The following is a 16600-nucleotide window of genomic DNA, read 5'->3' as shown; positions in this document are numbered from 1 at the left end:
CTGTTCTGGGTACCAATAAGGGAACAGCACTCAACAGACATCTGCTATTCTGTCACAATCATACCTCCAGCTAACCACTGGCCATCTTGGGACCTACTCTTATTGACTGGCCAGAGACTGCTATTCCCCCTCATCTTTTTTCTTGTTCACATATAGATGTGGATATTCTCTCTCTCTCTCTCTCTCTCTCTCTCTCTCTCTCTCTCTCTAAGAATAGGAGAAAGGTGACATAAATCCTTTATTTTTCTCTGTATTCGGAACTTTTTCCACGGGTGGGGGAGGAGTAATGTCAAGAGGAGACTTGGGTTAGGAATTCCCAGTAACTCTCCCCAGACGGTTGGTAAATTGAGCCCGCTCCTCAGGTAGGGCTGTCGCGTATTTTGAAGAGGACCCCTGGCATCTAATCTACGATATCGACACATTCCAGGTTGTCCAGCTCGTTCTGCATGTGGTCAATGTATTGATTGATTTCTTTCACTCGCTTGCGGTTCCTCATGATCTCATCCTTGTGAATCTGGGGATAGAAATCAAAGCCCAGGGCCTTCAATCAGATAATTGGTTAATATCTTTTACTGAAGCGAGTTTGAGGGAAAGAAAAATTGTTCTTTGAAATCTCCATAGTTTCCATGCCTCATTTACTTCAGAGCCTCCTTGTGTTCAGCTGATCTCTCTATATTCGATGTAGGAGTTAGAGAAATGATGAAGCACGTGGGTTTGAAAGTCTCTGACCGAGCAACCCTAAGTTTTCACTGTGGAAATCTGTAATCCTTAACTATTTCTTTGTCCGTTTTGTTCCTCATAGAAAACAGTAAGATCCCCATTCGCTCTGGCTGGTAGCTAGAAAAGTTGGCCCAGCTTGCTAGGATGGGTTGGCATTTACTCACTTTGTCTACTAAGTGTGTACACCAAGAGTTGACCCTGGTCACCAGCTCATCTTCTCGATTGTCAATCTTCAGGAGGTGGATGTCATGCGATGCCCCAACAGCATTAACAACCGTGTCTTTGTCGATAAAAAGCTGGTGAGTGAGAAGGCCCAAATGAAACTGTGCATGTCATTATGTCCTAAATACAAAATGAGGGGGTTGAATAGAAAAGGGACCCCTGGGAATCTCCTGGCTGTGCAGGCCGCACCTGGTAGAGAACCTTACCTTTGTATCGGTGTGCTTTGTGCCTGCTCATTTCAGGTGGCAGCCACTTCCCTGACCAGGACAGTGGCAGGTGTTACTCTGCAATCCTCACTGGGAGCATGTTTTCTCCAGGGAGAAGGCAGATGGCTGCCCAGGGCAACCCCACTCAGGACATCTGTTCTCACAAAGCATCTCTCTCAGGGGTTTTCAAGTCTGACTTGCCCCAAACCCCTGGGAAGTATGAGGCTGGCCAGAGATCCTGAGGCTGCTCCAAGGACAGCAGGCCCTGCAAACCTGGGGCGTTCACCCCTTATTTGTCATTTCACTGCCTCTCGCGTCAATAAAAGCAAATCTTGGACACTATTTGGGGTCTCCTTCTGCCTTCTCTTGTTCCTGACCTTGTTCACTGCCTTGTAAAAAGTTGTTACAACCAACCATCCTCTAGAAGGCCTGGCTGGTCTTCGGTGTCAACAACTGTAGCTGTCTGTGCCTGGAGTGGTTGAAAATGGAGCGCAGAGCAGGGAGAAGGTTGCTGAAGCACTTAGTAAGCAGCTGCTTCCATTTTGAATCAGAGGTACTTTGTGATGCCAAGAATAGCAAAGGACCTCAATTTTTGTTATAGGGAGGGCTTCAGATGGAATGCATACAGGCAGAGTATCTCTTGTCTGAAATGTTTTACATTCTGTAGTTATGGAGATTTGGGGAATATTTGCATAGAATTTTGAGATTCCCACTTGGAAAATCTGAAATCCGAAATGCTCCAAAACCCATTGTGGATTTTTGAATCAGGGATGCTCAACCTGTACTGGGTTTTTTGTTTCCTCTCACCACCACCACCACCACCATAGTAGCATTTAACATAATGGTCTCCAAACTATGTTTTGTGGAATTTTTTTTTTTTTTTTTTTTGTACCAGAGATTGAACCCAGCACCAATTAACTACTGAGCCACATTCAGAGGCCCCCCCCCCTTTTTTTTAAATTTTGAGACAGGGTCTCACTACGTTGCTAAAGCTGACTTTGAATTTATGATTCTCCTGCCTCAGCCTCCCGGGCCACTGGGATTATAGGCATGTGCCGTCACTTCTGACTGTTCTGTGGAATCTTGAGCTATTAATATTTCTGCTCTTTGCAGGTATTTTTTGGTCAAACACAAATGAGAAAGCCAATACCTCTAGGCCCCAAATGAAGATTTTACAGGAGACAAAGTATCCTGAAGGCTCTGCAAAGGCCTGCAGAAAATAAACCATTTTAACTTTGTTTTTCTTGGTTTTCCTATTTATTTGACCACCAACCCCATTTCAGAATAATGTCTATGGGATGCAAGTTTTCTACAGAATTCCATGTGGGAAAAGCCAGGTTAGCTAATGTGGGGAAAGAGGTGACTGTGGGACCAGTTGGCATAGTCCCATGGGAGAAATGACTAGCGGTTATTAAGTTCTTACCCTGTTTGTACAAGGTCCTAGGCCAGACTCTGGGAAGGGCTCAGAGATGTGTAAAACTTGCCTACAATAAGCCTCCTCCGTCAGTGTGCTCAAGAGTTAGAGGCCAGGTATTTTAGAAATAGCAATAGCCATATCAACTCCTCATTAAAATTTTCTCACTCTAACATTCTAAAAAGTGAGTTGTAGTCGGGCTGGAGTTGGTAGCTCAGTGGTGGAGAGCTTGCCTTGCACATGTGAGGCACTGGGTTAGATCCTCAGCACCACATAAAAATAAATAAACAAAATAAAAATATTGTGTCTAGGGGCTAGGGATGTGGCTCAAGCGGTAGCGAGCTCGCCTGGCATGCGTGCGGCCCGGGTTCGATCCAAAGCACCACATACAAACAAAGATGTTGGGTCCGCTGAAAACTAAAAATATTAAAAAATTCTCTCTCTCTCCCTCTCTCACACACTCTCTCTTAAAAAAATATCGTGTCTATCTATAACAATAAAAAAATAAAAGTGAGTTATAATGGTTCTCTCTCTTTTTTTTTTTTTTGGTGCTAAGGATTGGGATTGAACCCAGGGCCTCATATGTGCTAGGCAAGTGCTCTACCACTGAGCTACATCCCCAGTCTGAATTGTAGCTATTTTCTTCGGCCACACAGGAAAATAATCCTCCTGAGTTTGAACATATAGAAAATGGCTTTGGAGGCTCTGAGAAGCAAGAGAAATTGAAGTCTGCTTAGAAACATGAGTTAGAATTGGTGATCAAAAACTGGTGTGCCATTTGCAAAATGCAAACAGAAAGAATCTGGCTTAAAGAAATTCTTATGGCTTTTTCTTTTTGTTTTTGTTCTTGAGAAGGGGTCTATGTTGCCAAGGCTGACTTCAAACTCCTGGGCTCAAGCAATTCTTCTGCTTTGTCCTCCCAAGCAGTTGAAACTATAGATATGTACCAACGTGCTTAGCTGAGAGATTCTGTAGAAATTCAAATGGCAAGTTCTTTCTGGATTCGGGGTGGTCTAGGATGGTGGTCATTTCAGTTTTCTCTCTTGAAATAATTCTTATGGGCAGAATCTTTTATATTCCATTGGGTGTGGTGGCGCACACCTATAATCCCAGTGGCTTGGGAAGCTGAGACAGGAGGATCGCAAGTTCAAAGCCAGCCTCAGCAACTTAGTGAGTCCCTGAGCAACTCAGTGAGACTCTGTCTCAAAATAAAATATAAAAAATGGTTGGGGAGGGGCTGGGGCTATAGCTCAGTGACAGAGCACTTAGCTAGCACAGGTGAGGCACTGGGTTCAAGCCTCAGGACCACATAAGAATAAATAAAAAGGCATACTGTCCATCTACAACTACAAAAAAATTGAAAAAAAAAAAAAAAGGCTGGGGATGTGGCTCAGTGGTTGAGTGCCCCTGGGTTCTATCCCTGGTACAAAATAGAAAGAAAGAAGGAGAGAAAGAAAGAAAGAAAAAAGAAAAGAATATTCTGTATTCCCCTCCAGTTTCTGCAGGAGTAGAGGCAGGGGCTGTGCAAACCCCATGAGGAACAACAGCTCTCTGAGCTGTCCCCCCCCAAAACCATTCTGTGTACCTTGCTGGACTTCACAGAGGTGGCCCCAGGAGCTATAAAGACACGTTTCTTTCAAAGTGATTTCTTTTCTTTTTTTAAACACCTTTATTTTTATTTATTTTTATGTGGTGCTGAGGACTGAACCCAGGTCCTCACACGTTCTAAGAAAGCGCCCTACCGCTGAGCCACAACCCCAGCCCCTCGAAGTGATTTCTTGAAGAGGACTTTAAAAAAGGCACAGGTGGTGCCCCTCCCCAGGATCACTGTGGTGCTGGTAGCTTAAGGATTTGCTGCCCCAGCTGTGTGGGATCAGATCATCCTGTCATACTGGTGACACAGACAAGGAGCAGCCCTTGGCTGGAATCTCATCACAGCCACCCTACCTACAGACTGCAGGCCTGGGTCAGGCCCACTGTCTCTAGAGCAGATGCTGGGGACTTGAAAGTTCTCCCCATGGCCATGGTCTGAGCACTTGTCCTGCCAGGTAGTGCATCTGACATTCTTCTACCCTTCAAATAGGCATCTGTGTCTGCCAGAACCACTCTGAGGCCATTGCTTACTGCCAGCCCTAGGCTCTCTCAGCACTTATGTTCTGCTTTTCCTGTCCAAGCTGGAAAGGACTTAAACATACAGGCGTGTGACATGTTGGGGCCCACGTATGGCCGGAGCTGATAATAATCACCAAACTGAATGAGAAGAGTTTTAGAGATAACTCCATCAGTGTGACTTTATCATGATCCACTCATTGATCATCAAGTAACAGCAGTCAGATTTTTTTACCCAAGACCCTATTCCTTCCTTTGAACACTTCCCTCAGGCTCAGTAGATATTTTGTCAAAGTCTTTGAGTCAAACTGCCTGAGTTTAATATCATAGTTCTACTGCTTGGACAGTTTGCTTTAATTTCTGAGCCTCAATTTCCTTATCTGTTTTTTTTTTTTTAATATTTATTTTTTAGGTGTAGATGGACACAACACAATGCCTTTATTTTTATGTGGTGCTGAGGATCGAACCCAGGTCCCGCCCGTGCTAGGCGAGCACTCTACCGTTGAGCCACAATCCCAGCCCCACTCATCTGTTTGTTTTTTTATATTTATTTTTTACTTATAGGTAGACACATATCTTTATTTTATTTTATTTTTTTATGTGGTGCTGAGGATGGAACCCCGGGCCTCACGCATGCTAGGTGAGCACTCTACCTCTGAGCCACAATCCCAGCCCCCAATTTCCTCATCTATAAAACGAGAACCATAATGGTATCTATTTTACCATGGTAATGAGATTAAAAGAGCAGTTGGTGCCCAGTGATTCTCAAAGGGAGGCCCACTGTAAATGTCAGCTACTGGTTGTGATTATCACTTACAGTCTAGGGCACACTGTTGCCCCAAGAACAAGCAGCCACATTTTGTTGCCTACCTGGAAGGAATCTTAGGCAATAGCCCTGTTGTAACTGCAGACATTCCCAAGAGGACAGTCTCACACTGGTTGTCCCTTATGAGGCCTTGAGGAGAGTTCTCCACAACGGCCCTGCCAGTGAGCCCAAGCAACCCCTTAGCTCAGAGGCAGAACCCTGTGGCCAAGTGCCTGGAGCCGTGGAAGTCTCAGAATGTCTGCCATCTTGTATCTACAGTGAGGGGCACAGCATTGGCTCTATAGTAATGGTCTGGGCTCTGCATCTGTCAGACCAGAGTCTGAATCCAGTCTCCAGTCCTCATAGGCTGTACCACTTGGACAGATCTTACCCAGTTTTGTCCTTTGTATCCTGGGAATGATTATGGCCCCTCCTTTGTGGAGTCTTTGGTGAAGTAAAGGAGATTTGTGACCATCAAGCCTAGACAGTGGCAAGCCCCCAGTGAGGGAACTCTTGTGTCACTAGTCACTACAGTTAGCTGGGGCTTAGTCAGCAGGTTCTCGGTTTGGGTAGCAATAGGGAATAGGTGTCAGGTGGCATTAGGCAGGGCCAGCTGGGTAGCAGGGAAGGTTGACCACTAGCATTAGTACAGCCTGCTTCTCTGCTATTGACCTCCAGGGTCCTTCTTTCACCATGTGTCCCAGGCACGGGAGAGTGAGCACACTGCAGTCCTATATCCACTGAGTATCCCAGACCTGAGACTGGGACGCCACCATGAGGATCTGTCTGGGGTGTTTGAGGATGGGCTCCCTCAGGGGAGATTACTTTCTGGCTTGGGGAAGATGGCACTTTTCTGTGACTGGTCCACAATTAGCCACATTTGTGGCATAGAGAGGAAAGGCTGATGTCAAGTGGTCCTGCTGTGGTAGGTGTTTGTTTTGGCCCCGGAACAGAGGCTGTGGATGTCAGGACTGCCAGTCGTCACCCAGCACCTGATGGAGCAGAGGCTAGGTGAACACAGGCTTTCACCCACTCATCCCTCTGGCAATTCCTGGTATCTACAATGGACAGTTTACATTGTTGCTGGCACTGGAATGCACATGGTGGTGAAAAGGCCATCCCTGTCCCCACTCCCAGGAGCTTATATAAATGTGAATAGTCACATAAGAAAATCAACACAAACCAGAGAGTTTGGAACTGTGATAAGTCTCTGCCCTGATAAGACAATGAGGTGCCTGATAGACAACAGGTTCTTAAGAAGGTGATAAGGGAAGGCCTCTCAAAGGAGCTGACATTTGAGCTGAGATCTGAATAACAAGGACTAGCCAGGTATATGGAGACCTAAGGAAAGAACACATCTGCCAGATGGAGTATCATCTGAAAGGAGCAAGCCTGGGAGACTGGGGAACAGCTCAGAGGCTGGGGCACCCGGCATCAGGAGTTTCAGGGTGGTGTGGGGGGATACTGCTGAAGTAGGCAGGCCTAGTCCTGAGGCATGGGTGACTATGGGGAGGAACTAATCCTAAGAGTTATGGGGAGCCATAGGGGAGGGGGCTTGTGCAAAAGAGCAAAATGATGTGGTTTGGATTTTCAAAGTCTCCCTTTGTGTATGGAGAGCAGCCCATAAGAGAACAGCGAGGCCATGTGCACAGTAATGCTGGGGTATAATCCTAGCTACTTGGGAGGCTGAGGCCAGCCTTAGGGAGGCGCAGCCTCAATTTTTTTTAAAAAAAGGAAAAAGTGCTGGCGGTATAGATCAACTATGGAGGGCTTGCCCAGCATGCACAAGGCCCTGGTGTGCGCGCGCAGGCACACACACACACACACACACACACACACACACACACACACAGGAAACAAGCAAGCCGAGCAAGGAGGCTATTGGGCCAGGTAACGGATAGCAGTGGTTTGGCTTATGGTAACATGGTGATGAAAAGAAAACAAGGGAATGGCAGTGGAATGAACAAGCATTAGAAAAAACAAGCCCTTGATAAGAAAGTGTTTGGATCTGGGCCCTATCCACCCCGCTTCCCGGAGGTCCACCCATCGTGGACATGCTGGTGGGAACTGGGGCTGCATCACCCTTTGGGGGGTGATTCCCACATCCCAGTAGTTTTCATAAACAGATACGTTCGGCTGGAAATCTCAGTTCTTAACTTCTATTTGTAACTGCCTCTCTGAGAAAGCGCCAGAAGCCCCTACAGAATTGAACTTTCAGAAACCAAACTGTTGGAAAGTTGAAACCACCTAATCGTCAGGAACTCCTCTTTAATGGGCCCTACTGAGTGCTTTATTTGGTAAACCTATTTCATCCACCAACAACCCTGCAAAGTGGATTACTGCCTCCCTTTATAGATAGGGAAACTGATGCTCCGGGAGGTTGTCGAGTTTACCCGAGGCACCAAGCGGAGTTGGAAGGCTGTCTGGTTTCCACGCCCATTGCTCCCAGCCCCGCCCAGAGCGCTCTGCCCCGCCCACCGCGCTCACCCCCTCCATGCCCAGCCCCACCCAGAGCGCCCAGCCCCGCCCAGAGCGCCCAGCCCCGCTCTCCGTGCTCACTGCGCGCACATCCTCAGGGAGGTCGTCGTCTATCTCACCCTTAGCAGTCTTCTCTAGGGTGTTGATGGCGATTTCCAGGAGTTTCTCATGGTGGTGATTTTCAAGGTCCCGGCACTGAGCCATAGTGCAACCGTGAGTTAAGCAAAGCCAGGTTTGGGGCAGGACGGGCACTTTCCTGACCTGTGGCTGAACTTCTGTCAAGCAAAAGTCCATCTCATCTCAACTAGAGGAGAGCAGACTTTAAGGCTCAAGGCAAACTCTTGAGATGTCAGGAAGCATTATCATCTTCACAGATGTCACCCACGCGTACCAAACCCCAGGCCACTCCCCAATTCCCCCACTCTTTTTTTTCTTTTCCTCTTTTTTTTATTTTCTTTTTTGCACCAGGGATTGAACCTAGGAGTGTTTAACCCCTGAACATCCTCAGCCTCCTGAGCCACTGGGATTACAGGCATGCACTGCCACTCCTAGCTAATCTCTCATTCTTGCCCCTTCTTCTCATAGCAGCCATAGTGAGCTTAAGGACAAGGGTAGCCAGGACCCATCTGTCCCCTGCTTAAAGTGCCTGGGAACTTCCAGTTTTCTGACATGGCCTGAAGAACCAAGCTCCTCTGGCCCACCCTCAGGACCTTCGTGCATGCTACCTTCTCTACCTGTATACTCTCCCCTACCCTTTCTCCTGGTCCCTTTGGCCACTTAGTAAGAGCCTTAGTGGACCCTCTCTCATGGAGGCACTTGGTCCTGGCCTCCAAGTTGGCTGCTACTCACCTGTGCATTGGGTACCACTTGTTACTGCCATAACTTCTGTCCACTTGCTGGATCTGAGCCCCAAGAGGACAGAACCAGGGCTTGCATACAGTTTGCCATCCGCGCCCCCCCTAGTGTAACAGGGCCCTTAGTTCAGGTAGCTGAAGGGTTGACATGCTCCATATGTCAATTTCTGACCCTAACATTCAACCTGAGAAACACAATGTAAGTAATTGGTGTCTTCAATGTAGATGTTACTTAAGCCCCAGAGTGTGTTAGGCTGCAACACAGGAGCAGATGGTGATTTTGGGGTGTCATCTTCCCATGAACATCACCCACCTTGAGAAAAAACAGGCAAGGACTCTATTGTACGGCAGTCACTCTGGGCATCTGAATGTCACTCTAACAAGACTACTGTTGTCCTAAAGGTTGGGAAACCACCTTGGACCCTAAAGAACATTCTTTTGAACATTTTATGTGGTTCTAAGCCTTCATCCTTTGAAGCTTTTTTGTTGGTGGAAAACTGAATGTTTTACATTCCTCTAATTTCAAAGGTGGAGATCCCCATTAAATAGAATCCTATAGTGAATTTAAATATCCTCTTGGTGGAGGTGTAGATCTTTCTCCAAATCAAATGGCAAATAGGTATTTCCAGTAAAAAGTGAAATATGATGTGGAGTGCTAACTTCTTACTACCTCTGCCAACCTGTTTAGGGCACAGGGGGCAGTGGGAGGGGCAGTGGTGATCTGCAGATGGCCATCTGGAAGAGAAACCCACTTATTTGCATCTTGCTTAAGATTCTGAAGAAGGCTTACCCTGACTTACTTTTTTTTTTAATATTTATTTTCTAGTTTTAGGCAGACACAACATCTTTGTTTGTATGTGGTGCTGAGAATTGAACCTGGGCCGCACGCATGCCAGGCGAGCGTGCTACCACTTGAGCCACATCCCCAGCCCCTTCCTTACCTTTTGTTAGAACTGCAGACACCTTTTCCCTATCTCCCCAAGAAGCCAGGACATCCCTAGGAACTATGTAGTATCTTCCTGTGGAGGTGTCATCACAAAAAGGATATAAGCCTTGGACATTTTCGATAAAGAGTCCCACCAAGTCAATGATGTTCCTTTCAAACATGTTTATGGTCTCCTGGAAAGGATAAAGTTAACTTGTATATTTAGATACTTTGCATCAGAGCAAAAGGTGGTGCTCAGAACTTAGCAGGTGCTTCCTTTAATCACATATCTTTAGGGGTGGACACTATCCACCTTGACCTCCCTGGGAAGATGGTTGAGAAATGACCTTTCCTCTCTCCAGAGCTTTGTTACTCTCCACTATCAACAAACTCCCCACTTTAAAGGTTAAATGCTCTCTTGGGCTTTGTCTGTTGGTCCCTCTGCCAGAAACACCTGTCCTGGTCTTATTCCTCTTACCCCCACTATCTCCACAGACTAACACCCTTATTTAGGGTTTCTCAATGTCATCTATCAACTTCCAAAGAAACAGTGAGGGAGCTATAAAGAGTCAGCCTGCCTGTATCAGCATCCCAGCCCCACCCTTGTGTATTACTCTGGGAAAGTCACCTAATCTTCTGGGCCTCTCCTTCCTCATCTGTGAAATGGGTTTCCTGGCTGGTGCCTGTCTCCTGGAATTGGGGTGGGGTTAAATGAGCTGCTTTGCACAAAATACTTTGCAAGGTGCCTGACAGAGAGGAGACCCTCAGGGAGTGTTAGCTGTTACTGTTAGTTGCTATTTCCTGGTGCTTAGCAAAGCACCTGTGGCCTAAATGGAAGTTAGTGTTATGAAGGGAATAATGGAAGATGCAATTGTGAGGCCTGTTGCTCTGGGAGCCCCCTGCCCTGATCTGCCACACTCCGAGGGCTGCAAGGTAGGCTAGGGGTACAGGGTATCTACAGGAAGCCAAGGACTGCCTGCAGGCCCAGCAAATGAGACATTTTCCAAATGTGTGTATGAGTGCTGCTGTGGTGAATAAAAATAGGGTCATTGAAAAGCATGAGTGTCCTCCCCGCCTTTTGGTCACTGGTAATACACGTAGGACAGTGCACGGTTCTGGGAAACGTTTGGATGTTGAAAAGCGATCTCCCTGCTTGAAAAGGTCGTGGGCTGCTGGCGGGCCCTCCCCTGGCGCTGCGTGTTCCTTCTGCAGTGCTTGAGCATTTCCCAGCGGGGAGCGAGTGGCTGCTGCGGGATGTGATGGCGAAATCTATCTCATGTCTGAGGTGTCACTTGACGTGTGAGGAATTGATTAGGCGCTATCTCTTGGCCCAGCCACGGCAGCATCAGATGAGGTTCAATTCATCACACCACTTCCGATTCCCGGCCTCTGCTGCCAGCGAACACACAAGTCACCCTGGCTGCTAATGAATTTTAGACAGCAGCGCTTTTCATTTCCACATCTTGCTACTGAGTTGCAGGCTCCTCGCATCGCCAGGGAGACAGCAACCACAGGCTGCGATGCGGAGGCGCCTTTGTTTGGTCCTGGAGTGGGGGTTTACTTTGTCTTGCAAGCCCTGGGACTGCTTTTGGGTCTAATAAAAAAACCTCTCTCTGCTGAGGCTTTGGGCTCTTTCAGAAGGAGAGGAACATTCCAGAGGAATGAGCTCACCTCTCATTCTCCACAAGAGCCACTTACCATCTAAATTATTAAAAATATATAAAAGCAGGGGCTGGGGGTGCGACTTAGTGGCAAAGTGCTTGCATGAAGCCCTGGGTTCCATCCCCGGTGAGGGGGTGGGGAGGCCAGGGGGAACACAGGAATGATGAGCAAGAAGGCTTCAGTGTGACACTCTAGATCACACTGGACCTTTCCAACACGTATGGAGGCTGCAGCTCATGGAGCGGTTTCTCAGCTGAGCCACCAGTTTCTTGCATCTGCACCCAGGCCCAACCTCACCTCCAGCTGCTCTACCAGCTGCATCTCCAGTGTCATGAGCACGTTGAATAGCTCAGTGATATCCTCACTGCACTCCATTATCTTCTTCTCAATGTTGAGCAGATCAGATTCTTCTCGGATGCTATTTAAATTCTGGAAACAAAAGCCTGTGCTTTAGGAATCAACAGTTAAGCATAATTAGTTGATGGCAAGTGGCAATTTGGTTTTGCCTAAAGTTCAAGTCTCACTTCTGTCATTTGCCAGTTCTGGGAGCTTGTGACGTTAGCATATTATTTTGAGTGAAAGGTGCTTTAGAAACCTGGCATGGTGGCACACACCTATAATCCCAGCTACTTGGAAGTCTGAGGCAGGAAAATTGCAAGTTCAAGGCCAGCATGGGCAACTGAGTGAGATCCTGTCCCAAAGTAAAAAATTTAAAAAGGGCCGGGGTATAACTCAGTAGTAGAGCACCGCTGAATCCTGGATCCAACCCAGTGCTGGGGGTAGGTGCTTGAAAAATAGTAGATGCAAGAAGGGAATGCTGACCCTTCTTCCCTAAAAGCAGGAGATTAAAATCCCACAAGAATGGTGCCCTTCCTGTACCAGAAGAAGGGAAGACATTCTTATCACTAAAGATGGGGAGTAAAGGCCAAGGGAAATCCATGCCATTGAACCTTGTTAAACTATCCCTTGTCTGCTTAGTTGCTTCTCTACCATAGCCTAGCCTAACCCTTTTATCTTGTCATGTATATATACACACACACACATTTTTTTTTGGTACTGGGGATCGAACCCAGGGCCTTGCGCATGCAAGGCAAGCACTCTACCAACTGAGCTATATCCCCAGCCCAATCTTGTCATATTTTCACAATTTTTTCCCATTTAGTATAGTCATATGCTATATAATGACATTTTGGTCAATGATGTGTCACATACATGACAGTGGTCCCATAGATTATGAGGGAGCTGAAAAATTCCTATCACTCAGTGACGTCATAGCAGTCTTAATTTCACAATAATGAAATCACCAAGTGACTTTTCTCAGAATGGACCCCACTATTAAGTGATATGTGACTATGTATTAACCCTATAGCCCTAAATGCTGCTTTGGAGCTTTTCTTGGAGTGCTTCCATGTACCAGTGAATAACTAAATAAAATTTGTAGGCTGAGAACTTAGCTCAAGAGTAGACCACTTGCCTAGCATGCATAAGGTTCTGGGTTCCAGCACTGCAAAAAAAAGTATGCTTTTCCTCCTTAATCTGTTGTAAGTCAATTTCATTCTTGGTTCTAGTTGAACACACTAACAGGCTAAGTGTGAAATTGTACCTGCCCTTTAGGGTCAGGTGAGCCTGAATTTGAGTCCTGGATCACTTATTAGCAAGAGAGAGCTACTTTTGTTCTCTAAGCTTTAGTTTCCTCCCTGTTAGTGGAGAGAAGAATCTGAACTTCACAAAGTCCCAGGAAACAGAGGCTTTATACATGAGGCACCTGAAAACAAGTGGGGGTTTGATTTACAGAGGCTCTGATAAAATGACTATAATAGATGAGAGTCAGGAAAGACACTGGGAAAAAAGTGTCTTAGTCCATTTTGTATATCTGTAGCAAAATACCTGATGCTGGATAAGGTATAAAGAAAAGAGGTTTAGGGTTGGGAATTAGCTCAGTGGTGAGTGCTTGCCTATCATCCATGAAGCCCTGGGTTGAGTCCCAACATTGCCAAAAAAAAAAAAAAAAAAAAAAATGTCTTTTAGTTCACAGTTTTAGAGGCTGAAAGTGCAAGATTGGGTGACCCTATCTATTCGACCTCTCATGAGGCCTTTTGGCTGCATGACATCATGGTGGATAGCATTACATAGCATGAGTGCATGCAAGACTGGCAAGTGACAAAAGTGCAGAAGAGGTCACAAGGAAAAGCAGGTGCAAGAGAGTGAGCTGGGAAGCAGAGCTTGCTTTATAATGACCTGCCTCTCAAGGTACCTACTCCATCCCATGTGAGTGAGAAAAGCATTAATCCCTCCTATTGAACTAATCAGTTCTTAAAGACACCACCTCCCAACACCATGCCTCAATATGAACTGCAGCACCGACAGACTACATTCAAACCAGAGCAGAAAGACAGTTCCAGTCTTTGAGGGAATCAGTGGGATCCACATAGAATCCCAGGGAGCAAACAGAAGCCAGTGGTAAAATGCTGAACCATTTGGAATGAGACTGTGCTTAGGAGCTGGAGAGCAGCCCTGGGGCCAGCACAGCCCCTGAACACCAGCTGCGCACCACCAAAGGATCTGGGGACACGAACAATGTCAGTTTGTTTTTGTCAATACTTGGTATTAGTCATGATGAAGGATGAAGTAAATGGGGTAAAGGGGTGTGAGTCAGTGGGATGCAGGACACTGATGATAGCTTCCCATCTGGAGAGAAGCCAGGCTCCATCCCTGCCTCATTTGCATTAAGACAAATTCCCAATGGAGTGAAGATGGAAATGTGAAAAGTAAAACCAAAAAAAGCACTAGAAGAAAACATGGGAGATTTTTAATAAAAAATCTCAGAGTGGAGAAGTTCTCTCCAGGTACAACCTGAAAAAAAGATTGATAAATTCTACTACATTAAAAAAAAAATTCACGGGCGAGGGTACAGCTCAGTAGGTGCTGCTCATACCCACTTAAGAGAAATAAGCAGGGTGCACCAGGTTGACAAAGCTTGTGGTATTGGCTGTCAGCCTTGGAAGGAACAGGCTCTGTGGTGCATTTGGGCAGAAACCACTAAAAGACCCAATGCATAGTTGCATTTTTAGGATTTCATTCTAAAGGTCAGATTTGCACCAATTTATTCATAGCAACACTGTTTCAAAGAGCAAAATGTTGGGGAAAACTTAATTGTCCATTATCAATTATCAAGCTGGCTAATTCCAGCTCATTTAGGCGTTGAGATATCTTATACCCATTTAGAAAATGAGGCAAATTATTCAGTCCTAGTAGACTCTCTGAAATGGATAGTCTAGCAAAGTGCATAATAGTGCATGCTATGTTTTCATGTCACACCACACACACACACACACACACACACACACACACAGGAGACTGGACCCTCTGGTGGATAATTTCCATTTTCTGCCATGTGCACGTATCACCTTTTCAAAAGTGAATCTGATGACACAAGGACCTGCCTGGTCATTATTTCATGCTGACTTTGCTTACACGAGGGCTTTCTCTCTGTCTTGATGGATTCTCATTGCAGTTCTTGTTATTTTATTCTATTTTATTTGTGGTACTGGGAATTGAAACCAGGAGTGTTCAATACTAATCTACATCCCCAGCCCTTTTTATTTATTTTAAATTTTGAGACAGGGTCTTGCTAAATTGCTGAGGCTGGCCATAAACTTGTAATCCTCCTGCCTCAGCCTCCTGAGTAGCTGGAATTATAGGTGTGCACCATTGTGCCCAGCTCCCCCTACATTTCTGTGAGGGATTATCTCCATTTCACAATTAAGATATGTATGCTAGTAGCTGGTCAATGATATTTCTCTGGGTCACCAGTGAGGGGTCTATATGAGCCCCAAGCCTTAACTGATTGCACTGTGACCTCAAAATGTACTCTGCTGGGTGCTATGTATGATCAGGAAGCTGGAGAAGAGCAGGACAAAGCTATAGGAGGGGACCTATGAGGGGAGGGGAAGCTGAGGCCCTCAGGGACCATGGGATCTTGGGAACTTCCAAGTCAGTGACCTCAATTTGGGTTGAGCATTGGAAGCATGTGGGGAGTTCTGGAAAAGCCCAGTGCTGGGCCAAATACCTAACTGCGTGCACCTGGGCCCAGCTATCAGCTTGTTTCCAGGCCCTGTGAGCTCTGATGTGCAGACTGGATGAGAATCACTGCTCTTGACTCTAAGAAGAGCACTCAGGGGGCTAGGGTTGTGGCTCAGCGGTAGAGTGCTCTCCTAGCACGTGCGAGGCCCTGGATTCGATTCTCAGCACCACATATAAATAAATAAATAAACAAATAAAATATAGGCATTGTAATCCAACTAAATTTTTAAAAAAATTTTATATATATATATATATATATATATATATATATATATATTTTTTTTTTTTTTTTTTCAGCTTAGTTGGCCTTTGAGGAGCCAGACAGTGAGGGGCATATTCTGAGTCAGGCTCGGCTGGGCCCATGGGCCCATGTCTTGCTTCTCCAAAGAGACTAATTGTTAAGAGGGTCAGGAACCCCTGGTTTTAGGAAGAGCTACTAGTTGATGTCCCAAACCTAGTGGCTATAGGGACCGGGTAGGAAATGTTAGTGGTACACACCTATAATATCAACCACTTTGGAGGCTGAGGCTGAGGCAGGAGGATCATAAATTCAAGGTTTGGGATTATAGCTCAGTGGTAGAGTGCCCCTGGGTTCAATTCCCAGTATCACGGGAGGGAGGGAGGAGGGAGGGAGGGAGGAGGTAGAGAGGGAGGGAGGAAGGAGGTAGGGAGGGAGGAGGGAGGGAGAGAAAGAGAGAGAAATGTCAGAAGCGGCTGAATGACTAGGGGAACTGAAGCATGACCTGGCCAGTCCAAAGAGGACAACCCTGATGGTAACTGCCTCCAAAGAAGCTGGCAGCTATGATTTTCCTGGCAAGTCTTCACATTTCCAATGTCAGGATGCTTAAAATGGTTTGCAACCTCTTCAGGCCAAATAAAACACATATGTGAGCCAAATGTGTCCCCCTGCTGGCAGTTTTGAATTTCTGGTTGAATGCAGTGACACCCCCCTCCTTAGAACATAAAAAGAAGGGTCTTGAGAATTCACTCAGAACACGAGGCCCCATATGAGAGGCTTATGAGGTAAGAAGCGGGTTGGGGTAGCCGAGGGTTGGGAAGCATATGGGAGTCAGTTGCCACCTCCATTGTATCTGAACTGGCATTATTGGGGGACTTTGTTCT

The 16600-nt window shown here is 46.2% G+C and overlaps 1 protein-coding gene and 1 long non-coding RNA gene across 2 annotated transcripts in view; one reads left to right on the top strand and one right to left on the bottom strand.

Annotated features, from left to right (window-relative positions):
- Window positions 1-177: 177 nt before the first annotated feature.
- Window positions 178-16600, bottom strand: part of Drc3 (dynein regulatory complex subunit 3) — a 38898-nt gene continuing 22475 nt past the window's right edge. Inside the window, exons 10-14 of the mRNA XM_027921484.3 lie at window positions 11693-11824; window positions 9857-9927; window positions 8036-8159; window positions 885-1016; window positions 178-514 (exon numbers count right to left, since the gene is read on the bottom strand). Of these exons, the coding sequence (XP_027777285.2) occupies window positions 401-514; window positions 885-1016; window positions 8036-8159; window positions 9857-9927; window positions 11693-11824 (573 nt within the window). The 3' untranslated portion in view covers window positions 178-400. The remainder of the gene's footprint in view (window positions 515-884; window positions 1017-8035; window positions 8160-9856; window positions 9928-11692; window positions 11825-16600) is intronic.
- Window positions 936-1490, top strand: LOC139702448 (uncharacterized). The gene is made up of 2 exons (XR_011705068.1): window positions 936-1019; window positions 1185-1490. It is a non-coding gene; the product is annotated as an uncharacterized lncRNA (long non-coding RNA).

This window comes from Marmota flaviventris, chromosome 17 (assembly GCF_047511675.1).
Source record: "Marmota flaviventris isolate mMarFla1 chromosome 17, mMarFla1.hap1, whole genome shotgun sequence".
NCBI lineage: Eukaryota > Metazoa > Chordata > Mammalia > Rodentia > Sciuridae > Marmota > Marmota flaviventris.
Note: the sequence above shows the minus strand (reverse complement) of the source record. Positions and strands in the feature narration are given on the sequence as shown.